Source organism: Panicum virgatum, chromosome 1K (assembly GCF_016808335.1).
Source record: "Panicum virgatum strain AP13 chromosome 1K, P.virgatum_v5, whole genome shotgun sequence".
In the NCBI taxonomy this organism is placed as follows: domain Eukaryota; kingdom Viridiplantae; phylum Streptophyta; class Magnoliopsida; order Poales; family Poaceae; genus Panicum; species Panicum virgatum.
The window spans coordinates 10,790,379-10,815,182 of NC_053136.1; the positions used below are offsets into that span (position 1 = coordinate 10,790,379).

Sequence of the window (24,804 nt, forward strand, 5' to 3'; positions counted from 1 at the left end):
TAGTGCATACTATTTTGATTTTGTTCTGCCAAGTTTTGAGAAATTGCATGAAACTCGCATTCTATGATCGAGTATTATTTTTTATGATAGTGAGTCCACCTGTAAGTAACATAAAGCTTATTTGTTGTACTGATCTCTAAAACGTTCACTTGTTGTACCTAGGAGTTCATACAATATTACCCTTCTTTTTCCTTACTGGAGCTTAGACTCATGGTCTCTCTCTCTTTTTTTTTCATTGGATATCAGCTACTTATTACTTGGGTTGATAAAGCAATAGCATATTTCTTCACAAGTTCTGGAGAGTATGAGCATGCAAAAGAAGGCTGTGCCAGAACAAAAACTATCTGGTCAAAAAAGGTGCTTTGCTTGTAATGAGACATCGCACAGTTTGGATCAATGCAGCATAAAATACAAGCTTGTTACAGTGGCACATCAATTTGGCTATGCTACAAAGTTTCCATTTATCATGATTCAGCCTTCTGAGGAGATGATTGAGAAGGAGACATTTTACCACCACTGCGTCCTAATCACATCTAATGTCAGTAACCTGGACCCAGGTATGGTGAAAGTTGAGCTGCAGAAGCTTTGGAACCTGTCAGGTGGCTGGGTATTGAGAAGAGAATGCAGCAAGAGTTTCCTAGCATCCTTCAGCTCAGAGGGCGACGCAGTTAGCTGTTTAAAGAACCCTAACATGGAAGCATTTCTCAATGATGAGAAGGTGAAATTAACTGCAACAAGGTGGACGGAAGGCGATCATGATGGAAGTAATGATTTGATGAAACAGTGGTTTTTAGTGTATGGGGTCCCAAGAAAATACAGAAGTTGGGTGGAGTTATATCAAGTTGCTTCCGCGTTTGGAGTGTTGATTGACGTGGACGAGGAAAGTTTCAAAGTTGGGGATAAAGAGCCTATCAGTCTGAAGATAGCATTAACAAATATTGACGGTGCTCCATTCTCCTATCACTACGTGGTTGGATGGCCTTCCAGAATGGTCATGTTAACAGTAGAAGCAAAAATAGATTCAGAGACCAGCAGCCGTAACACAAGGACTGTAAATTCAGCAGGCAACCATGTGTTGGACTTCGGAGATTCCTCAGATAAGGATCATAGAAAGGAACTGAAAGCAGCACAAAGTACACTGCTGGAAGATCCGGCGTGTATTGAACAGTCAAGATTACATGATGGCAAGACCAAAGAAAACAAAATAACTACTCCAGCAGCCACAGTAAACAACTCGAAGGAAACAACAATAGAAAGTTCAAAACCTGAAGGGGTGCAATCGATATGTCTAAACTCAACAAGAATGATTGAAGAAGACCGTTTCAAAGGTGAACAACCATGATTTTCTTGAGGTTTTTATCTTAATAAACATCTATAGGTGAATGTACCAGGTACTGTAGAACTATGTGGTCAATATTTTTGTTTTCTGAGATCTTTTTTTTTTCTTTACATTGCCTTGAAGGTATATCAAAGCCTCCTATCAAGCATGTATACACAAGGAGAAGTAAGAAGCAGCAAGTTACTGAAGCAATAAACAAAAGCTCATTGAATAAACTAGATAAAGGAATGGGTCCAGAGAGCAGTAATGCTGCAAGGATTGGGGCTTCAGAAATGGAATGCAAGGTGGAACTGAAGATGGAAGAAATGACTCTAATGGGAGTAAGAAAAATGTCTGAAGAGGTTGGAGAATGCAGGGAGAAGGAAGACAATAGTGTCATTCTACCCGCCACTACAATCAACTCTAAGGAGAAGAAAATATCAAAAGACAGTTCAAAAATTGAGACAGCGCAATTAGTCACTACTGCGCACATAAAGGGTGAGTTAGAATCCCACACATGCATTTAATCCTATATTTGTAAATTTTTAAACAAATTGCATAAGTTTAATTTGGATGGAACATGCGTCAATGTAGTTCACTAATGATTTATAGCTTGTTAAAATCACATGTTTCAAGGCACAACAGCAGACCAAGTTTCAAATTTCAGAAGTGTAAATATATATCTGAATTCTATGTCTTCATTCTACCTCTTTGATAAATTTGCTTTACTGTGCTAAATCTTAAAACACTTTGTATATGTTAGTATTTTAACTCTTGCTAAGATATTTTTTGAAAAGACTGATTTCACTATGATGGGCTTGATATAAGTAATAATGTGGGTATTGCTCAACTGCTTTTAGTGAAAATTAAACTTTGGCAATGTTCTTGAATAAAATTTTGTAAAACACAGTTTCATTTCTTAGAAGTTTGAATTATGTTTTATTATTAGTTATCTTTGCTAATGCTTGGCTCTGCTTTTGAAGGTGTTAGCATGGATCACATTGGACCAGGAAGAGTTCAATTCCATGTAAAACAATATACATCTAAAATTGGCACACAGTATGGAATCCAACATTTTCTGTTCGTCTACTTGCTTTTGCTTATTTGTTTACTCAGTAGACATCAGATTCGTATTCATACTAACTGTCGCATAAGAATATATCTGAACTTTAATTTGTACATGGTGTGATCTAGGGTACCTCAAAATTTTGAGGATAATGTTAGCTATGAAAGTTTCAGTGAGATGGGCCTTCCCGAAAATTTACTCAGGGGGATCTATCAATATGGTAATTCATATATTATCTGTTCTCTTCTTGAGACACCAAAACTAGCAATTATTTCTGAACTGGAAACATTTCTTGGACCCGCTTTTCACTTATCTTCCATTCCTATGCAATTTTGTTTAAGGTCTGAAGACACCTTCCATGGTCCATCAGAGAGGAATTGTCCCATTATGCAAGGGTCTGAGTGTTGTCCATCAATCTTTGTTTGGAACAACTGTGACACTTTGCTGTGGAGTTCTGCATCAGCTTGATTATGCATCTGAAGAATGCCAGGCTTTGATTCTTGTACCAACATACAACTCAGCACAAGAGACTAAGAAAGTTATTGAAGCACTTGGTCGGTTCCTTGGTGTTAAAGCTCATGCTTGTACTGGAGGAACTAGTGCCCGTACAGACCGGCAAATTCTTTCAAGTACAGTTCAGGTCCTCATTGGCACCCCTGGATGCATTCTTGGCATGCTGCAACGGCATTCATTATTGCGTCCAGACCACATTATAATGCTTGTTTTGGATGAAGCAGATGAATTACTCAGAGGAGGTTCGAAAGACCAGGTCAGTTTTTGTTACCAACCAACTCTATTATGCTAATCACAATGGATATACAACTACTATGAACCCATACTAGCTAATAACATAGAATGCATGGTCCAAATATAAGCTATTGCTATAGTCATAATTCAACCTGATGTCCATACTTCATTAACTTATGAATACCCATCTTCTTGCAGATCTATACTATTATTCAGCATCTCCCAATCAAAATTCAGGTCGGCTTGTTCTCTACTGCCCTTTCGAATGAAGCTCTAGAGACTAGCCGCAGGTTCATGGATAAGCCTGTGATAATAATTGTGCCAAGAGATGAAGAGCTGAAGGACATCAGGCAGTACTGTCTCAAAGTTGATAATGAAGAGAAGAAGCTAAGTAAATTTTATGCTCTTTTGAAGATTGTAGAGGTCACAAAAGTGATCATATTTGTGAACACAAAGGATAAGGTCATCTCACTCACAGAAGAAGTTGGCAATCATTACACTGTGTCCGCAAGTCATGATGGCATGGACCAGCGTGCCAGGGACATTGCCATCCAGAAGTTCAAGTCTGGATCATCCACTATTCTCATCGCCACCGATCTTCGAGGCACCAGCACGGGGCAGGTTCCAATTGTCATCAACTATGATATGCCAACCCAACTGATGCAGTACATCCATCGTGTTCAGCAGCAGAATGGACAGCAGCATGGAAGGAGAAGTGTGGTCATTAACTTTGCAACTCCTGGTGATGAGCGCGTCCTCTTCGACATCCAGAAATTTTGCAATAGACAACTGATGGAGCTACCCTCCAACATATGACCACTGGTGGGCTATGGAGCTAGCGCAGAAGCAAAACTGGCCCTTGACGTCTACAAAGGTTCTTGGCTGTAAGGGAGCTTTCATTGTTTAGCCTAAGATCTTGTTGTATGTAACCGTTTCTTGTGATGGGCCAGCCAGACTTTTCCGATTCGCCTAGGGAAAACAAACTAGGCAGTATCTGCGTCTCCTTTTTTTTTTTGCGGGTAGTATCTGCGTCTCCTTGGGATACTTATGCGAGGTTGTAAAACCTGGAAACTTTCCTATCAACCTGAACCTTGTTCCCTAGGATCGTAACTTTTTTATATATATCATACTGTTCTTTTTACCGGATGTGGTGGTTTAAATTTGTTGCATACTTTGATCTTCTTATATGATCATGGTAGTAGTAATATTAATTAATTAATAGGTGATGGCACAACATGCAATTAAGAAATGATGATGTAGGTGCCACTGATTAGAGCAAAGTAGCAAACGTACCAGATATATTCAAGTCGTAACATATGTTGCAAGGTAGAAACCAATCCCGGCCCTTGGCTCAAATTGGTGGTAAAACATTTTTTTGATCAGAGGTGGTGATCTCCTTGGCAAAGCGCCGGCTGGATGAGGTTGCTTCGTAGTAGCTGCCGGTAGGTGGACCAAATTATTATTATTATTACTACTACTACTAGTAGTAGTATAATGCTCATACTTACTACGGGTAATATGATAAATTTATGTAATATTATCAACTTTATGTTCATTCACTTCATGTACAGGTTGTGCTGTGATTGTGCGAGAAATTGATTATCCGTGTTTATAGGGATGATTGATTTGTTCGGGTTTTGATTAGGATTCAGATTGATTTATCCGGACTCCAATTAAGATTGTGATTGATGGACCAAGGAAATATTGATTGCTATAGAAATAGTAGAGATAGAGTTAGAGATTATTATTATGAGAGGGGACCAAATTGTTAGCAAAGCATTGCTGGCAATTTTTGGCCCAGTAAGTCGAAGGCCCAGGGTTGGTTAGGTGTTTAGGCGGGCCACTCGGAATGGATAAAGGGCCTGACCCGTAGGCCCATTTGAGTTCCTTTAGTCGCTGAACTGTGGGTCCACTCTTTGGTGGCCTGTACATGAAACAAGATGCACGCCCTAAAAAAAATGAAACAAGATGCTGACATCTGACGAGGACGCTGTTACTATTAGAACTCGGGTGAAAGGGCGTGCGGCATGTGCACAAGCGCTTTGCTGTCACGGTGTACAGACAACAGACTAGGGAGAGGAGAGGTTAGGAGACCCGAGTCCCATGCATATCTTCAGTTTATCTTTCACTTTGCTTTCCTTAGCCGTGGCCTCTTCCGAGGTTCTCTCAACAGCGAAGCTCGAAAAGCAACTGTTTCGACTTGCGTGGCGAACAAGGAGGTGGTGATCACTGCGAACGAGGCAAAGGCCCTCTTTCTTTGGGGTATACATTGGCCACGTGGTGGTGACGAGGACGGAATGGTAGTTAGGCTAGTTGTAGTGGAGTTTAATGAGAATTTATAGACATTTAGTTTTGTTGATGTGATAAAATATTTATGAGAAAAGAGAAGAAAATTTTCATAGGACGATATGAGAGCAGTTTCATTCCCATAACACTCATCCGACTCGGTTATATAGTTTTTGCTCTAGATAACTGTACAATGAAACTATACATTAAGACTGGTCTTAACAACCCGGATAGTGTAAGGGCAGGGTGGTTTCAATAGCATTAAATGTATTACTATATAAATTTTTTAGCTTTGTGTAGTGGCGGAGCCACCCATCACGCAGGGTTGGGCATATGCCCCAGCTAGCCGCCGGGAACCCCGACCCCCACCCCCTCCTCCTCCGGCGAGTCCGTAGCCCGGTCCCTAATCCCCGGCCGCTCAGCTCACTCGCCCAGCCGCCAGACGGCCAGAGGCTAGAGCAGACCCCCGCACCGCCGGCCATCGCCGCGCGCCGCCGCTCCTTGCCGCCCCCGCCCGTTGGCACCCACCACCGCGCACGGCGCACCGCAGCTCCCTGCTGGCCTCCACCCGCTGGCACAGACCACCGCGCCGCCGCGCACCCTGCCGGCCCCCGCCCGCCGGCACCCCGCACCCGCCTGCCGCGCCCCGGCGGCGGCCCACTGCCGGCCTGTCCCACCTAAAATTTTTGGCTAGGTCCGCCACTGCTTATGTGGCACCATAATAAATAGAAGAGAAAGTGAAGCGAGGAAAAAACTGGGATCTCCTGCAAGATCCAATGTCGACACAAGGACCTATGCTAGACATTGTTAAGTTGTGCATTAGAAGTAAGGTGATGTTTTTGTAATAAATGGAGAACAAATATAATAGGTGGAGAAGGGAGAATAAATTTAATAGGAAATTGTATCAAACATCATGGATTGTATAATGTAGTTTCTAAAGGTGATGTTCTGATGACGTGGCAATATAGATATAGGAGTGTCCTAAAAATCGTAAAGGGCCTTTTGAATCCTCTCATTTTGGAGGAATTGAAATCTACTTAATAAATTAGTCTATATAGTTTGACATCCCACACTTTCCCACCACATTCCAAAATCTAGATAAAAGCTTATTCTAAATTTATAAAAAGGGAGATGGAAATTGATTCTATACACTACCAAAATATGTGTCAATCTCGTAACATCCTTTAACTCACTTTGAACATAGCATATAAATATCTTTCTTATATGGCCAATAATAATATATAAATATTATATATATATATATAATATTAGTCTCGTAGATTTGAGCTAATATAGATTTGTGTTGAAGTTATGATTATTAGAATGGAATTCAATTCTAAACTTTCAAACGGCACCTGACAGCGACTCCGGCAGGCGAGGTTAATCAGCAAGATACAAAGACGCCAAAATGGGGGGACCGCCAAGATTAAACTAGCTCGAACAGATAATTTTTTGTAAAAAAACATTGCATATGCTGGAATTTTTTTACCGTTACACTGACACCCTCCACTCCTCCTCGTGACCTCGGCCTCTACGCTACGCCTACGCATGCGGTGATAATCGCACATACCCCCCTACGAGTAAACATAATTCGTGCCCGGGGCCTGGCTAGCTAGGCTAGGATAGGCGGTGCCGATGCGGCGGAGCGTGTCCCGGCCAAGGTTCACCAAACCGTCGGTAACCGGTCCGGTTTGACTGGTTACCGGTTCCGGTATGGTCCGGTATGAAACCGGTCGAAATTCAAAATTTAAATTTGAATTCAAAAAAATGAAAAATTTCCAAAAAATCATAAAAATACTTCAAGGTGCGACGAATCTAATGGTTTCAAATTTTCTCAAAAATTCGTTCATTTAGTATGGTTTGCGGCCCATTAAGGCCCATCGAGCGGCAGCGTGCATTTAACCTCGTGTCTGAGAAGCAGAACCCTCAGTAGCGCCTCCCTCATCCGTTCCCCCCTCACTGGCTCCTGTCCGCCGGCAGAAATCGCCGCCCGCCACCCGTCACCGGCTAGCCGCGCTCGGAGCTCGGCTAACCGGTCTCCCTCACCGGTAAGCCGCACCGGTAGCGGATCTACCGGTCCCGTCCGGTTAGCCGCCCGAGGAGGCCGGTTTACCGGACTGCAGAGGCGGAAAACCGCCAACTAGCGGCGGTAAGCCGCAGTCAGGTAAGGTTTTTTTCCCCCTAGGATTTAGGTGTATTTAGATGTTTTGTTTTAGGATTTAGGTGTATGACTTAGGTATATTTAGAATTTAGGGAAGATTTATTTGTATTACATGATTTTTTGCACTATGTAGTAGGTTTTAGCTAGATTTGATTTAGGTGTATTAGATGATTTTTGAAACTATGACTTAGGTAGGAGTAAGAATATTAGATGATATATTTTTGTTGTGCATGTATGCAGATAGACAATGGCAAGCAGAGATGTTGTATGGGAACACGGTGAAAATCTTTATCCCGGATGGCGATGTAACTATTGTCGTACACAGAAAGGAGGAGGTGGTGCGACTAGATTGAAACAACATTTGGCTGGGCGCGGGGCAGAGGTGATCCATTGCAGGAATGTGCCACCTGATGTGCGGGACTTCTTTCAGCGTGAGTTGGATAGGGAAAAGAAGGCAACTGCTGACCGGGCCCGAGAGAGGTTGAGACGGGAGAAGGCTGCAGCGGAGGGAAACTATCCCGGTGATGAAGAAGATGAGGAGGCTTAGGTGCAGCGTGCCATGGATCTATCGAGAGCGGAAGCAGAGTTCCGACGGGGGGTGGAACAGGGAGGAGGTGCATATGAGCATGGAGGGGGTAGTGGTTCGACGAGGGGGAATGTTATGCAGAGGATGTTTCGAAGGTCCACTTCGCAGAGGGAGAGTCCTGTGGTGGAGGACTATAACTTGGCAGCTGGTGGGAGAAGAGGAATGACGCAACCAAGGATTGATACATGCTCCTGGACGCAGAAGGGTAAGAACGCAAAGGAAGCTATTGGTCAAAGTTTTTCCATATTGCAGGAGTACCTGGAAGACAGGCTGACTGTCTATACTTTATCAGCGCGGTCAGGGAGACACAGAAGTGGGGTAAGTTTTCTTTCATTGCAATGATACCTATAAGCTTAAATTTTTGTATCTCATGATTTTCATATGGTTGCAGGTGAAGGTATCGCATCATCCACTGGACGGGATATTGATGGCAAGTACCTTGATCAGAATGAGCAAGACTTGAAGACGCGGTACGTAAAGTTTCAGAAAGACTGGCCCTTATTTGGTATCACGTTGATGTGTGATTCATGGACTGGTCCGACGAGGATGAGTGTCATCAACTTTTTGATATATTGCAGTGGGGTCATGTGGTTCCATAAGTCTATTGATGCGACTGGTAGAACTCAAGATGCTGCATATTTGTTCAAGGTAGTCCCTAAACATGTTCCATTCATATTGTGTATGTTTTGTCATGTTACTAAACAATCCGTCTTCCATTGCAGGAGATTCGAAAGGTGGTGGAAGAGATTGGACCGGAGAATGTCGTGCACGTAGTCACCGACAACGGCTCGAACTACAAAAAAGCATGCAAGGAACTACTAAGTGACGTGTATGACCACATAGCTTGGACACCTTGTCTAGCACACACCGTCAATTTGATATTGAAGGATATAGCTCGAATGCCTGAACATGGTGTTATCATCAAGCAGTGCAAGCGAATTTCAAATTGGTTACACAATCATGGTCAGTTGAATACAATGATGAGGAACACAATCGATAGTGAGTTGGTCAAGTGGAATGCCACTCAATTTGGAACCAACTACATGTTCCTAGAGAGCATCTATCGGAAACGTGATCGTTTCATGCAGTGGATGGCATCTACTGAGTTCCAACACAGCAAATGGGCGAATACCGAAGATGGTAGATTTACTCATGCAAGTTTTGCAAGTATAGAGTGGTGGGATGCATTAAAATATATCATCGACACGGTTCAACCAATATACAAGTTCCTCCGCTTCGCTGATCAGGACAAGAAGCCGAACATGTGCGAAGTCGTGATGGCATACCAGACTATGAAACAGGAGCTGCAGTCTTTCTTTGGAACAAATGTTTCCACATTGAAAGAGTATATTGAGGTGGTGGACGAGAGATTGGGTGATGTGTTCATAGGCACATATGTGGGTCCAGGTAAGCACACATCAGTCGTCTATTTTTGAACTCTATTGAAATAATGCTTATTTGAAGTGATTTATATTTTGCAGCTGCTGTCCTAAATCCGAGGTATGCATATACGATGGATCCAACTCAACAAATGTTTCGTGGACTTAAGGATAAATTTCAGCGCATGAGGGATCTCCAGAGCGCCGTCCAGGCATTGCAGGAGTTTGACGTGTTTCGGCAGAAAATTGGCGAGTATAGCAGTGAAATGGCAATGCGGATGGCGATGGACCCAAAGACATCCCCATGTAAGAGTTATTCCATATGAAATTGTTGTTTTCTCTATTCGAAAATATTGCTTACGTACTCGGTTGCACATGCAGCGTCCTGGTGGATGATGTTCGGATCAAGTACTTCAAAACTGCAGTACCTTGCCATGAGGCTTGTTTCACAATGTTGTTCGTCCAGTGGATGCGAGCGGAACTGGAGTACTTTTGCCTTGCTGCATACAAAGGTTCGCAATCGGTTGTCGCACAAGAAACTTAATAAGCTTGTCTATGTCAACTACAACCTTCGTCTCCGACTTGAGGAGGTCTCTGGCCCACTGATGCGTGAAGAAGGTGATTTCATTGACCAGCTAGCCCATCTTTCTTTCTATAATGAGAAAAATCTGGAGCGGGAATGGATGGAATATGGTAGATTTAACCGGGCTCTAGTTCTGGACGAGGATGATGATGACGGCGACATCCCTCTCCCGTCCCATATTGTCAGAGATAAAATAAATGTGTCAGATCTACGTGAGGCTACGGGGAATGATTCCATCAGCGATTGGGCACGTCAAAATATAGGTGACACTCACCTAGGGAAGAGAAAGTTGCAGAAGGGGCCTAAGAAGGGTGACCCGAAGCGTCGAAAAGGCAAAGGAACAGCAAAACCAGTGAGCAGCGACACTGAGACTGATGATGGCGAAGGTGAGCGTAGTCCTCCGTATCAGGAGTCCGAGGATATCAGCTCGGCCGATGATGGTGATGATGGTGACGGTGTTGATCCTGATGCTGCTGGTGGTGGTGGTAGTGGTGCTCATGCTGCTGCTGGTAGTGGTGCTCGTGGTGTTCGTTTCACAGGTATACATTGCACATATAAATAGACACATATTTCTGATTATGAGTATTGACTACTAATTATGAAATTTGGTTGATTGCAGGGGAGACTCAGTTCACACATACTACTCAGGACACCGACCATGGAATACCACACTCACAGAGGAGAACAGGTGGACCGACGGACTATGACAGTCCACAGCACTCTTCTTCCTCCTACAGCGATTCCAGGCACTCTTTTCACTACCCCATTTCCTGACATCAGCATGCAGCCACCGACAAGATGGGTGTATGAATGGGAAGACCCACATTTTTATACTATGTTAGTTCAGGAATGGCAGAAAACATCGGCGTGGACGGGCCAAACTTGGTAACACTACAAGGCTGAGCTGCTTAGAGTGCGTGGTATCGCTTTGATGTCCACCGCCGAATACCAAACCGCATCCCAAATGGGGGTCTTCCCATTCCTACGTTGAACTTTCATTTCATGTGTATAGGTGTATGACTCCGTATTTGTATGCACGCTTATTACTATTATATTTGTATGCATGATTATAAATTATTTCTTTGGTAGGGTCATTTACATTAAAATGTGCATAGCTAATGCCGAAATTTCCTTTTATTTCACACCGGGGATCTATTTTTTAAGCGTCGGAAGACTGCACGAAACAACTGGTATACCGGCAAAACCGGCCGGTAAACTGGAATAACCGGCCGGTATGCCGCTAAGAACCGGAACGCACAAGTAACCGGTATACCGGCAAAACCGGCCGGTATACCGGTTACAACCGCTTCAACGAGAAAATTTGAATTCAAATTCGCATTTGTCCGGTTCCGACCGGTAACTGGCCTAACCGGACCGGTAAACCGGTACCGCAGCCCGGCGGTTAGGCCGGTCCGTGGAAAATTGAACCCTGGTCTCGGCAGCGGAGGATGGAGTCGAGGCGCTGCAGCCGGAGCTGCTCCCGGAACCGCCGGATGAAGTCGTCCGCGCGCACGTCCACCTCCACCGCCGGCGCCGGCTCCTCCTCGGCCGCCGCCCTCCGCGTCCTCCTCGCCCGCGGGCCGCGCCGGTTGCTACTAGCTGGCGCCGCCTCCGCGGCGGCCTCCGACCGGCTCCGCTCGATGCACGCCTCCTCGCCGCGCTCGCGCTCGGCCTCGCGGCCGTCGTCCCCGGCCGCCGTCGCCCGGGGGGACGACGGCTCCGAGTCCGGGGCCACGACGACGTCGTCGCCCAAGAGCGGCGCGTGGTCGGCGGCGAGGCCGAGGCGGGAGAAGCTGAGCGACGCGCGGAGGCGGTCCGCGGCCAGCGACGTCGCGCGCAGCAGGAGCCTCCGCCGCCGCTCGTCCGCCGCCGGTGGCACCAGCCTGGACGCCACGGCGATGGTGGCGATGACGAGGTTCACGAACACGAACAGCACCGCGGGCGTCAGCCACCCGCGCGCGGCCTCCAGCAGCATCTCTAGCTCCCTCCCTCCCTCCCTCCTCTCCCAGTGGATGCTCCGGGTGACGCCGAGGCAGACGGCTGCGGGATTTTAGTTTTAGCCTCCTCCCTCCGGCAGGCAGGGGTTTAGAGCTTGGGGTACTGCGGTGGCGTGGGAGCGGAACGGAGGAGCCGCGTGGGTGCGCGTGGGAGCGGGCGGGGGGCGAGGTGTTTAATGGCGGGAGGAGCGAGGAGATGAATGCGCGTGTGGGGCACATGGTACGGAGGCGGAGCTAGGACGAGGACGAGGTAGGAAGACGACGAGGGGAACCGACCAACCGAGAATGTGGCGGCGGCCAGTCGCTGACAGAGAAGCGTTAATTTTAGCATATACTGGTATTTATATGTATGTTAAATTTTTTTACTTTTAACTAAAGTTAGGTTATTCTACTAGCACTTCCGTTCGGATGAGATTGTGCTAAAATTTATCATTGTCATCCATTAGGGTTTGGATCAAAACAAATCTGTTGATTTGTATGGCGTCTAGATTTTCTTGCCAATTCTCTAATTTTTTTTTACATCTCCTCCATCCGGTTTAAAATGTACACCGTAGGTAAAGTGCGTGGGTTCTAGACTCGCTCAGGGTAGTTATAAGCGCTTCGGTAGCGTCTGAGATTCTGGGTTCGATTTCTCTTGGAAGAGAATATTTTAGGATTTAACGGTGTTGTGTATTAAGTGGTATGCGATGCTTCCCTCGACAGCGAGGCGCCTATGATGACTTCGTCAATCTTGAGGATTTGCCGACTCAGTCTTCGAAGATACTCATAGGAGTACGGTTTGCGTACGTGTGTTCATGAGAGTGTGAGTGTGCGTGCGTTGTGAGTGTCTGAATTGTACTGTGTAATCTCAAAAAAAATCTCCCGAATGATTAATTGTTTGTCTACTATGTTTAACGTGTTCGCTTGTAACAAGAGCTCCAATAATTCATTCATTTTCAAAAAGAGCTCCAATTCATTCATGAGGAGCAGGTGACGTTTGGATCCGGATCCACGCGTCAACGACGAAGGAGCACGGTAGGGAACCCTCGTCCGAAGAACAGAGGACACATTCACTTGCAGGAATTGCAAGGGATAGCAAACTCAACAGATGCGGATAGGTGTTTGAGTTTATGCCCGCAGACGCGAGCGCGGGTACAACTCTAAACTCAATGGATATCTTCTAACAGATTAGAAAAATTAATATCCGAATCCACAAATCCGCAAATCCGCAAACAATGACTCTTGTGATGTATTATGTATGAGACTAGTTCATTTATTTTTTAAAATTTATTTGTTTTCTCAAATAAATGGTGTTGACATATTGTTTGTTGAGTTATAATTTATTAGTGTTGAGATATAGAGATGTATTTATTAATATATTAATATTTACATGCTATTAAAATGTGCTTGTTTGTTTGATTTTCTAAATTTGCGGGTATACGGGCGTGCCCCGCGGATATCCGCATATCCGAGAATAGCGGGTATGGACACCGTTTCTTACCCGTAGAGGGTTGCGGGCATGGATTTTAGTATGCGGGTACGGATTTGAGAAATTGATATTCGCGCGGATTTTACTCGTTGCCATCTTTATTCATTTTGTTCTGCTGGCAACCAGCAACCATCAGCCAGCTAGCAGTATTTTTTTCTCACAGTAAATTAGCACCAACCACCTGCCATAGCCATAGTATGAGTGGAGACCCGCCTAATGGACTCGGAAAGGTACGGTACCACAGTCTTTTTTTTTTGTTTTTGAGGGGGTACAATACCACAGTTAACGAGGAGCCGTTGGGATGGGTCTGCCAAAACGGTTTCACCGGCGAAGCTAAAGCCAGTGAAGTAAAAAAAAAGTTATGTGGCTTCCAGTTTATTTTTACACTGTCTTACAAAATTGCATCATGCTACAATCTCTAAAGCACGAAACGCCGTCCGACCCTAGGGGATTCTAGGACACCTCAGAGGGCCACGTCGCCCAGAAAAGCAACTGCCGTCGGATCGGACCATCCAACGGCCATGGGAATCCCCCGCCTCGTCCCTCGCCCGCCTCCGCCGCCGCAACACTCCACCCCGCCCGAGCCGTGCCGCGCGCTCCGCCCCCTGCATTTGTCGCCGCCTTGCTCTGCCGCTTGCCCACCCCTGCCTCGCCGCCCTCGTTCGTGTCCGGCCTGCTGCATTGACCCGTCGCGCGAGCGCGGCCGTGCCGTGGCACCCGAGGCGCGCGCGCCGCGCGCCGCCGCGGCGGCTCGGCGGGGGTAGGCGGCCAGGAGGCGAGTGGAGGCCGGCCGCGCGCGTGCACCAGCTGCCCAAGGGCGCGGCGAATCTCACCGGCCAAGCGCAACATGGGGAGCGGCGCCGAGGAGGCGGGGCGGCGACGTTCGGCGGCGGTGGTGATGGAGCTCCACCGAGAGAACCTGCGGAAGGGGAATCGACTGGGTGAGGACCGGAATCGGTCGAGGAGAGGAAGGGGAAGCTCTCTTTGCAAGGAATTGAAGGGAACATCACCGGAGACGATGAATTGAGGACGGCCGGTGAGGAAGAAGATCGCTCGAGCCCGGCGGTGGCGGCGGCGGTGGGCGAACTCAGTGCCGCGGCTGTTGCTGCCTCCTCCATGGGCCGATCCGAAGCCTCGGCCGCGCAAGGGACCAGTAGGACTGCAACATCAGGTGCGAGGCATTTGCAGGCGAGGCGGCTGTCGACCTGTACCTCTCTGCCGCGAGGGCCCAGCGACGGCAGCGGCGGTGGGCGAACTCAGCGCCACGGCTGCTGCTGCCGCCTCCATGGGCCGATTCGAAGCCTCGACCGCGCGAGGGACCAGTAGGACTGCAACGTCAGGTGCGAGGCGGCCGTCGACCTCCACCTCCAAGCAAACTGGTGCCCCCTCTCTCTCTCCGTTTCCCTAGGAGTTACGCATCCTCTGCTCCTCAGATGAGCCAATATACGCACAACCACGGTAGTAACTTTTGCGATTTAATAATTGATTTAGGAATTTTTTACTAGGTTGGCTACAAACTTATGCTATGATTAACAGAAAGTAGTTCTGCTACATGTTATTGCAGATGGAACTTGAATTGAACCCCCATATATGTATTCTATACTTAGAAAAGAAAGGAACTAAATATGAGTGGAACTTAGGGATAAGGACTTAATCTTTTTTTAGCACAATCATATCAGTTGGAACTCTGAGGAAAATCCTATCTGTGCTGTGCCATAAAACGTGTCAAGAATGTTAGAATTATTAGCATCCTCCCTTTAGTTTATAATGCCTTTCTCTTATTGTTGCCCCAGTGTGATCGCACTTTTTAATAGCTACATGGAATCCTGAAAGTCCACCCAGTTTGTTTGCTTTTGTTCTACAATTGTTTTTCACTTGTTGAATCAGGTGATTCATTGTACCGAGGAGATGACATAGCAAACCTTCTAGGATGCCATGCACACTGAGCAGCCTAATTTAGAAGCTGTAAAGAACATTGTTATCAGTTCCTATTACAAGCATTGGTGCAGGACTGGATTGGAACTTACTTACAGGACTGTAGCGCATTCACTTAGCGCATCAACATTGGAGCAAAGACTCAAGGTCAAATATTGCTGACTCTATAATCAGAGATATGCTCTCCATAGATGTTCAGAGACTTCTTTAGACTCCACCTTTGGGTAGTTGCTATGTTCCTTTCTCCCCCGTAGGTCAAAGTGCAACCTGACCAAATTAGAGTTGCACTGTTTTCCTTTGCATGTACTCCCTCCGTATCTATAAAACTTGACGTTTTGGAAAAGGTTTGGGTCAAACATTGGGAATATAAATCATCAATAACTTTTAAGTTATTGAGTTTGCAAATGTGAAAATTATATGAATAGATTTGTCTTGAAAAATATTTTCATAAAAGTATACATATACCACTTTTTCATAAATATTTTTATAATAACAAGTGGTCAAAGTTGTGTTTTGAAGACCGTGTCGTTGTCCTAAACGTCAAGTTTTATGAGTACGGAGCGAGTATAAGGTATTCCTCTTTACCAAACATTCCTACCATGTTAAGGTCAAACAATTATTGATTTAAACACACATATCGGAAAAATAGAATTCCTATTGCGCATTTTTTTCTACTATATGACCAATGTGCTTTAGGATAAGGTGATTAAAAAAGACAGTCCAGTCTATACATATTCGTATTAGTGAATAAAGTAGTAATATTGACAGGTTATAACAAGTGCCTGACTGGCTAGCTCAAAGATGGCGCGGCAATGCCGCGCCATGTGTTTCTAGTGCTTTCGATTTGCGTGAAACAGAAACCAAATCCGAAGAAACCTTTACCAGACAGACCCTAAGGTGTGAGACCTATACACTCTGTTCGGCTGGCTGTGACTGGTGGCTGGTGCTGATTTATTGTGAGAAAAAACTACTACCGGCTGGCTAGTGCTGGTTTAGTGTGAGAGAAAAATACTGTTGTCTGATTAAAACGAACATGTACTCTATACTGTATCATCAAAAAAATACTGCCTATATAGGTTGCAAAAAAGAAAATCTTATTTGAAATTTGGAATGGGGAATAGATGTATATTGAATTGAACTTTTCGGAAAGCTCCAAAGCCAATTCTGAAGATAGTATATGGTTGCACTTTACCAAATAGAAAATAAAAAAAATGAAATCCGACTAGTTATCACCGCTACTTAGATAGGGATGAGGTTTTCTGCATCCTAGGGGATACAAAGATAAACCGATAGATTGGATTGTTCGACTTTAGAAGGCGTAATAAGTTCTCAACATGGTTACAAGCACATCCGAGTCCACCTGTACTAGAGCAAAATTATATGGCCGCCTAAAGCCAGTTTGTTACGCATCCTCAGAAAAAAAATAAAACCGAGAAAATGGATGCAGTACGGCTGTACAGGGGCAATCCGTATGCTGTCCAGTGTCACACGCTTTCTATCTCCGTGCTATGCTTGCTATGTAAATTGTACTACGGGCAAGAACTTTGTGTTAATCAGTATCCTTGTACGATTCTACACCCTAACATCCGACATCCGGAGAAATTATCGATACAGTATGATCAAGCGGAAATGCAGAGTTGAGAGTGATCTCTGTTATTGTAGCAATAGGCTGGAATCCTGGCCCACGGGCGTGGTCGACGTCTCCAGAGATGGGCTCTGATCCATCAACACGGACGCAAACCATTCCACTAGGATCGGGAAATCAGACCGTGACATACATAGGGAAAAGATTTCAGATGAGACAGAACAATTACGAGTTCTCTGCAAGTACGTAGCACATATATCCCAACACCCCAGATTTTGGGTCACCCAGCAGGATCCATGTCAAGAATGTAAATCGACAGTCAATTAGAAGATTAAACCAAATCCTGTAACGAGTTCCTAATCATAATCACCACAGATGGCAACAGTTAATTGCTTGCAAAAGCAATGTTACATCACAGAATATAGTTCTACCGCACCAAATACTTGTTCCTACCATAAAACGCTTGTTCTCAGGGTTCTAAGCTCTCTGCATATACCAAACTAAAGAATACAACACAGGTTTCATGTGTAGCTTATGCAGCAAACAAAAGCAGGCAGGCTCAGCGACTGCAATTACACAGTTGCTCTAGCAGCAGCTTAGTTCAACCCAAACAATGTTCCAATGCCGCTGATTAGGTGACATCGCATGAAAACTGAACTTCTAAGAGGCATGAGGAACCCTGGGCCCTAGAAAACCAGATTTGACTTGTCGCTTATTTTCCATATGGATGGTACCTGCTAGAACCCCGAGCACCCGAACTGCCACCAGCAGCACCGCCTGCTCCACCAGCACCCCCGTAGCCACCATATCCTCCAGCACCATAGCCACCTGGGGCTCCACCATAGGCGCCACCTCCATAAGCACCACCTCCGTACGCACCCCCTCCATAAGCACCACCACCGTAGGCACCATATGCACCATAAGCGCCTCCATACATGGAGCCACCATACCCACCGCCAAAACCAGACCCAAAGCCAGCATTGCCTCCATAGCCATACCCTCTGCCGTAGCCATATCCTGCTCCTGCACCACCATCATATCCATAACCTGCTGCAGCAGCAGACCTATAAGCACCACCATACCCATAACCGCCGCCGCCGCCACCGCCGCCACCGCTGCCTCCGCCAGCTCCGCCACTACGGTAAGAACTACGGTAACCACCACTACCCCCGTGGCTAGACCTACCATTACTACTGTGATCAGATCCATGCTTCTTTGGTTCAGCCTTCTTTATTTCAACCTGGAAACAAAATAGTACAAAAGTAACTAACATCACTACAATCACTTCAACTTGGAGTACAATAACTAACCTTCAGTAAGCACACAAACATTAATTCCAGTGTATGACCAAAAAATGAGAAACACATAGAAAAACGAAGAGCAATACCAAAGAATTATCCAGCAAAAAAAAGAAATTGGTTCCTCAAAAAGGACCCACAACACAATAACAACAAAGCCTTCTAGTAGCAAGTTGGGAATTTGGGATAGCACAATTCAAAATTTTAATGCAAACTGTTGAGAATCAGTGGCTATAATTCATGCTCTAGAAAAAAAAATGGTCCTTAGCATATGAACATGAATCTATTCTCCTCTTTTTGGCTCCCTTATAAAAGTATAGTTGAAGAAAAAATATGAGATCGGTTACAGGTCCACAACAGCTACTACGACTACTACTACAGAGGTTACAACATAAACACAATAAAAAAAATCTAACCTGCTTCCCACCAAGATCACGCATTCTCCCCTCTGATATGACCCTTTCAACAGAATCCTCGCTTTCAAAAGTGACAAAACCAAACCCTCTAGAACGCCCAGTGCTATGATCAAGCATTATCTGGTGTTCGACCACCTTACCATAAGAGGAAAAGTGATCCTTCAACTCATCTGAAAGTTTGCACCTTCTTAGTAGCAACAAAATGTATAAATATTTCATTTTTAGCAAACATCTACCTTCAGTTAACGATGGTGGTAGCCCACCAATGAAGATCTTTCTTGTCTTGGGGCCATCTTTGGTGGTCATTTCTTCCCTAGGGACTGTCCTCTTGACCTCAACCTGCATAAACAAGAAGTTGAAAGTGGTCGAGACAAGCTAAACTACGATCCAATTGCAGAAGTTTGCATATGAGAGTGAACTGCAAACTGAGGTCCCACATTACGGCCGGTCTAAATTTAGATGTCCTACCGTTCTGCCATCTATAACGTGCTCATCCTCCAAAACCTTGTCTATAACAGATGGATCAGAAAATGTAACAAATCCAAATCCACGAGGCATCTTAGTATGCTTGTCCTTCATAATTACAGAATCAGTTATTGCCCCATACTTCTCAAAATGCTTGGAGAATGTTTCTACATACAAACAAATAAACCATACAGATTTGTCAATTGGGAAAAGAACAGAACTGGGGAAAGTAGCAGAGCACGGGCTATTGAGATAAGAGGGTAAAAATATATTTCACATAAGATCAGACCTAGATACCTCAATCAAGGACCAAGAAACAATTTGATAATTGCAAATCAAAAAGAAACTTAATTCACAAATGACATGCACCCATAATTGCTTTCTTTTAAGCAGAAAAAAATATATGTATATTCTTACACAAACCAAATTGGTGTATGTATTTCAGCATTTGAATGGGCTCATGATCATGTTCAAGCTATCTCAGTACCGCTAGCCTTGTCATTACTTTGATCTTACATTAGTTAATTTGAGAAGCATATCTGGGTACCATGCACACTTATGTACCAACAAAGCAGAAATATCAATTTGACAATCTGCTATTATAGGACAAACAATTTTTGTTAAGAGGACAAAGTAATTCTTGCTGGTGTACCCTTTATCCAAATACTAAGTGGGTTATAAATTAACAAAAATGTGATTGGCAGTACAAGCAAAGACAAATCCACGCAGGTGCAGAATGCCAGCATCATACTGTTACACTAAAAATAAGCTCAGCAGAAGAGATAAGTGCAGTCTACCAAAAATATGCCAAACAGCAGAAAACATGCAGAAAGATAGTAAAGAACCATGTTCAAATCAAGCACATCAACAACTATGCATGTAAAATTTATGACCAGCCACCATGGTATTTCATACATATATCTTATTCCCATTAGGAGGAAGTTAGGAAAAATGACAAACTGAATAAAACAAGGTCCATCATACAATTACAGCAGCAAGTCAAGAACATAACAAATAATGTCATGGGAAAGCAAATAACAGAACAGAACACATGGATAACAATAAGTAGCCAAACACATCAAAGCAGCAAACAAGGGAAACAGCCATCACATACGTACCCTGCTGGGCTGGTAACAAAAGCATGCAAACAGAAAGACTACTTTCCACAATAACAAACGCCCTGTTCCCCCTTAATTACGAGCTCTACTCGTTTGTATGTAATTTACCGGACACCAAACTAGACAAATCTAACCCTGGGGCACGCCCAATCAGTAGTTAATGACAGAGAAATTCACCTTCAGTCGTCTCCCAAGCAACGCCTCCGACGAAAATCTTCCTGCAAAAGTGAAGAAGAATATCAGCTCTCCCGCTCCCCGCATCCTTCGAAATCACAGACCGAATCGAAACCCTAGGGCCCAGATCGCTCACCCCGACGAGTCGCCGGCGGCGCCCCTCCCGTCCTCTCCGCCGGCATCGCCGTACCCGGAGCCCCCGTCCCGGCCTCCCCGCCTCCCGGGGTGGCCCTCCTCCTCGTCGACCTCCTCCTCCTCGTACCCGTTCAGCGCGTGCTGGTTGTCCTCCGGGTACCCCGCCATGCCGCAAGCTCTCTCGCAGCCGCCGCCTGCGATACGAGACCAACGGAATCTGAGCGAACACGCGGTAGCCGATGGAACCCTAGCTCGGGCCCGGGGAGAGCGCACGGGGGAGGGCGGATTACCTCGGAACCAGAGCGATCGGAGGGCGGCGGAGTTCGGCGGGGCGGAGCAAACCCTAGGAGTGCCGCTGCGGGTGCGGGTTTAGAGGGGGAGGTGGGATTGCGGGAGGGAGGGTATAGGAGAGAGAGATGGGATGAGAAGAAGAGACGGAGACGGAGGAGGCGGCGGCGAGGTTTGGTTCGAGTCCAACGCGCAAGCGGCTCCGGGGTCCTTTATATGAGACGTGCCCGAGCGCGACGGTGAGGGCTACAGGCAGAGAAGAGGGTTCGGGTTTTGTTACCGGATTTCACACCTTTGCGAAATTTTTTGAATTTTGGTATTGTAGTATTTTTATTATTATTTGATAATTAATATTTAATTATATAAAAATTAGGTTTAAAAAATTTATCTTGTCGTTTATAGTTAAATTGTGTAATGAGTTATTTTTTTAACTGTATTTATGCTCCGTGCATATGTTCGAACATTCGATGTGATGGTTACTGTAGGAAAATTTTTGAGAACTAAGCATGGCTACGCACAATTTCTAACTTTTGATTTGGCGGAATTTCTCTAAATTTTTAATCAAGTGTCAATTTCACCTTTCTGGAATCTTTTTAATGAATTGTCCTACGTGTCTTGTCACTTTGGCGTGCCCTATCAGTATTCAAGTTTTCCTATTTTTGAGTATTCCCTTCATTCCAAATTATAGCTCGTTTGACTCATTTATTCTATAATAAAATTTTGACCACTTGTCTTATTTAAAAATTTGTGCAAAATATCATTTTTTTTGTTGTGACTTTTATCAATACAAGTTCTTCAAAAATGACTTAAATTTGACTATATTTGTAGAATTTTTTTAAATAAGATGAGTGGTCAAAGTTGAGGTTAAAAAAAATCAAACAACTTATAATTGGAACGGAGGGAGAAACAACGTATATTGGTTACACACTTAAAATTACAAATCAAAACTTTAGCTACTATCTACAAGATCTTTTTTCAAAAAGAAAATTTATGCGTGTATAATAAATATACCTCTTAGAGATCAACTCACTTCCTTAAAAATTTGTACGTTATACAAACTTTTACAATGACCAGATCTATAGAAAATGTGACTTTTTATGAACCATAATTAAATAATGTGATGAGATGTGCCAACATGGATTGGCTATAGGACAAAGGACTAAATTAAACGGGATGAAGAAAATTGAGGACTGAAACGGTTGTTTTGAAAGTTTAGAGACGAAGTTGAGCTTCGGCTCAAAGTTTAAGGACGAAAACAACTATGCCCCCTTTTGATTTTTTTTTTTTGCGAAACAGGGTAGATCATATCACTGAAGCACAGTACATCCCCCTTTTGCATAAAGGACCCTACAAGATCTAGAAATTACATCGAGGTCCAAAGCATCGTCTTCTCCGAGCAGCTCCGCCTGCCCAGACTGGATGCAGATCCACCCGTCACCATCGCCAAAGAGTCCAAAGCCTTTGGTCAGCCGCAAGAACCGGCGCGCCCATACCCACTGGAACGCACCTTCCTCCAATGAACGAACATCGGCGCTCTCCACACCATGGCCAACGGAGGAAGCAGATCCGACGCTGCGACGCCAGAAAGAAGTCCAGGATGGTCGACGACGAGCTCGCCGGCCAACCAGACAAGGACCCCAACAAGGGGGAAGACCACAACTCTACCCCGCACGCTAGAAGGTAGAGAAGAACTAACCTCACTCCCTGCTCACCGAGGATGACGACGCCGCCGGCGACATCAACAGTTACCGCAAGGAGGAGCAAAAGGTTCCATCGATCCTCGCCGGGGACAGCGCCGACACTGCTGCCGCCGCCATCGGAGAAGCCCAGGAGAGAGCAAACCGACGCCGAAGACATGCGCGCCATCGCCAGTAGACCGAGCTAGTAGAGTATATCTACAGCTATACAAGTTCCACACACCAAGGTGCCGGGCCCCCCTTGGCAGCACTGCCCAAATTAATCCGGCTTAAGTGCGCTAACCATCATCAAAACGACAATCAGGGTTATCACGCACTTAAAACGGAGTAATCCGGCAGTGCTGTCGGGTAAAATCCCGATTAAACCACTTGAACAGGATCGACAAAACAGTCCAGAGAATGCAACATTCCACAAATTTTACAGCACAGAGTATGAAACTGAATTATCATTGCAAACCAAGTTGAATTTATAAAAGTACAACAGAGTTCAAGAGTGACGGAAAACGAACGATAGTCTAGCGACGAAACAAGACGTCATGATGAAGCCCGTACATGACGTCATCCGTCCTCAAATGTACCACCTGAAAAACAAAGCCACAAGCAAGGCTGAGTATACTAATACTCAGCAAGGCTTACCCGATTAAGGGTATACTTAGCCCTTTATCTTGACATGCAAGGCTTTTGGCTTGAGGGGTTTGGTTTGCCGAAAAGCAGTAAAGAGTAGATCCTTAATTTCAGGTTTTAGCTTCCAAATTCTAGTTCAATTAACCATTCTAGGTGAGCATCTATCCAATAGCATACATGGTAGGAAACATTTATATTTCATCATCCAACCAACCATATTCATCATCATCATCTTTCACTTCTTACTCTATGTAGTAGAAGGGTTAAGCAGTCCCAAACCGTGAGAAGCGGATGATTCGAATCGAATTTGTTAACCTGGCCAGGCAGACCTAACACACACGCATGGGGATCGATGTCTCGCTTCGCCCACGCGACTTTTCCCCTTTCTTTCCGGGTTGTGGATCAGGGTCACCCACCTCGACTACAAGAATCCACGCCACAGTACGTCGGGTCGTGAGCCTTCTTGCACCCGCATGTGGCCGCATGAGAACAACGTTCAAAGAGGGTGAGAGAGAAGTCCACTCACCGGGCCGATCAGGTACTTAAGCTTACCGATTACCATATTTCTCGGCATGTGGTTAGTACGTTCAAAAGCTTAACCACCACTACCACACACTGCGGCCTTATCATCTTTCACTAAACATACGGGGTATCACAAGTACCACAATCCCGCCCGTGAGCCTTATAGTTGCAGTATGTAGAAGACATTCAACTCCTATAATTCTCGCGAGCGACAGGAAATCACTCGACTTCTACCGAACCATTAGCCTAGCCAACTAACGACCTACACATACTAGTGTTCAAGCATAGGTACCTAGGATCATGCAGCTAAGGTTCCAGTCAACTCCTATAAACTTAAATGCACAAGTAGATAGGAACAATAATAAGTTGCATAAATTTAAAATAGATAGGACATGCTCCGGGGCTTGCCTTCTTGAGCTAAGTTAGCTTCCGAGGCTTCTGGAGTCGGGTTCGGTTTCTCGACGGCGTCGGCGAAGTTCACTTGAGCTTCTCCGGGACCTTCTTCCGCTTCAGGCACTAGCTCGTACGTACCGTCGGCGAGAGTAGTCGTGTTTATATGAAATGCACATGCATGAGTGGATGATGATAACAAGTTAAGATTAAGACATTATAGAGTTGTAATCCAACAACTCAAGTTAAGTGGTGCAGCATCATACTCTCTGTTTCATTGGGCAACCGTTTATAGAGTAGAATCTAACATTTCTAACTACACAAGGCATCATGATCAACAGCACAAAAGAAGCTTACTAACTTCATAAACAAGTGGTAGTTATTTCCGAAAGCAAGTAAATCATGGTTTGCTAAATAAATAACAACTCAGCACACATACAGTAGTAAATTCAGCAAAAAAATACATTAAACAGAAGCTAAACATAGTAACCTATCCTGTAAAAATCATGCTATTTCATGCATCCATTTACTCGGAACAAATCAAATATTCAAACTTCACCTAGAGC

The 24,804-nt window shown here is 44.9% G+C and overlaps 3 protein-coding genes across 4 annotated transcripts; 1 reads left to right on the plus strand and 2 right to left on the minus strand.

Annotated features, from left to right (window-relative positions):
* The first annotated feature begins 304 nt into the window (after positions 1-304).
* On the plus strand, positions 305-3,947 carry LOC120652491 (ATP-dependent RNA helicase drs1-like). Its single transcript, XM_039930344.1, has 6 exons — positions 305-1,328; positions 1,463-1,816; positions 2,302-2,377; positions 2,513-2,604; positions 2,726-3,153; positions 3,330-3,947. Exons 1-6 carry the CDS (start codon positions 305-307, stop codon positions 3,945-3,947), a joined length of 2,592 nt encoding a protein of 863 aa, XP_039786278.1.
* A 7,581-nt stretch (positions 3,948-11,528) lies between these two features.
* LOC120652498 lies at positions 11,529-12,418 on the minus strand. Its single transcript, XM_039930353.1, has one exon. It carries the CDS (start codon positions 12,099-12,101, stop codon positions 11,529-11,531), a length of 573 nt encoding a protein of 190 aa, XP_039786287.1. The 5' UTR covers positions 12,102-12,418.
* A 4,995-nt stretch (positions 12,419-17,413) lies between these two features.
* LOC120694287 (heterogeneous nuclear ribonucleoprotein A0-like) lies at positions 17,414-21,194 on the minus strand. Of its 2 annotated transcripts, XM_039977469.1 has the most exons (7): positions 21,008-21,194; positions 20,719-20,911; positions 20,586-20,626; positions 19,294-19,457; positions 19,062-19,164; positions 18,826-18,995; positions 17,426-18,351 (listed from the first exon to the last, which is right to left on the minus strand). In XM_039977469.1, exons 2-7 carry the CDS (start codon positions 20,883-20,885, stop codon positions 17,824-17,826), a joined length of 1,173 nt encoding a protein of 390 aa, XP_039833403.1. In that variant the 5' UTR covers positions 20,886-20,911; positions 21,008-21,194; the 3' UTR covers positions 17,426-17,823. The 2 variants fall into 2 exon arrangements, with proteins under 2 accessions (XP_039833444.1, XP_039833403.1); XM_039977510.1 differs by lacking the exon at positions 19,294-19,457 and having other exon boundaries at positions 17,414-18,351; positions 18,826-19,164.
* Between the last annotated feature and the right edge of the window lie 3,610 nt (positions 21,195-24,804).

Bases quoted from the DNA above. Each gene is read 5' to 3' on its own strand.
- LOC120652491 (XM_039930344.1), top strand. From the start codon at position 305: ATGAGCATGCAAAAGAAGGCTGTGCCAGAACAAAAACTATCTGGTCAA. The intron at 1,329-1,462 runs GTGAACAACCAT...ATTGCCTTGAAG, and splicing joins TGAAGAAGACCGTTTCAAAG to GTATATCAAAGCCTCCTATC. The intron at 2,605-2,725 runs GTAATTCATATA...ATTTTGTTTAAG, and splicing joins CAGGGGGATCTATCAATATG to GTCTGAAGACACCTTCCATG.
- LOC120652498 (XM_039930353.1), bottom strand. From the start codon at position 12,101: ATGCTGCTGGAGGCCGCGCGCGGGTGGCTGACGCCCGCGGTGCTGTTC.
- LOC120694287 (XM_039977469.1), bottom strand. From the start codon at position 20,885: ATGGCGGGGTACCCGGAGGACAACCAGCACGCGCTGAACGGGTACGAG. The intron at 19,458-20,585 runs GTGAATTTCTCT...GTTTGTATGTAG, and splicing joins TGCTTGGGAGACGACTGAAG to AAACATTCTCCAAGCATTTT. The intron at 18,352-18,825 runs GTTAGATTTTTT...TTTTGTTTCCAG, and splicing joins GTGATCTTGGTGGGAAGCAG to GTTGAAATAAAGAAGGCTGA.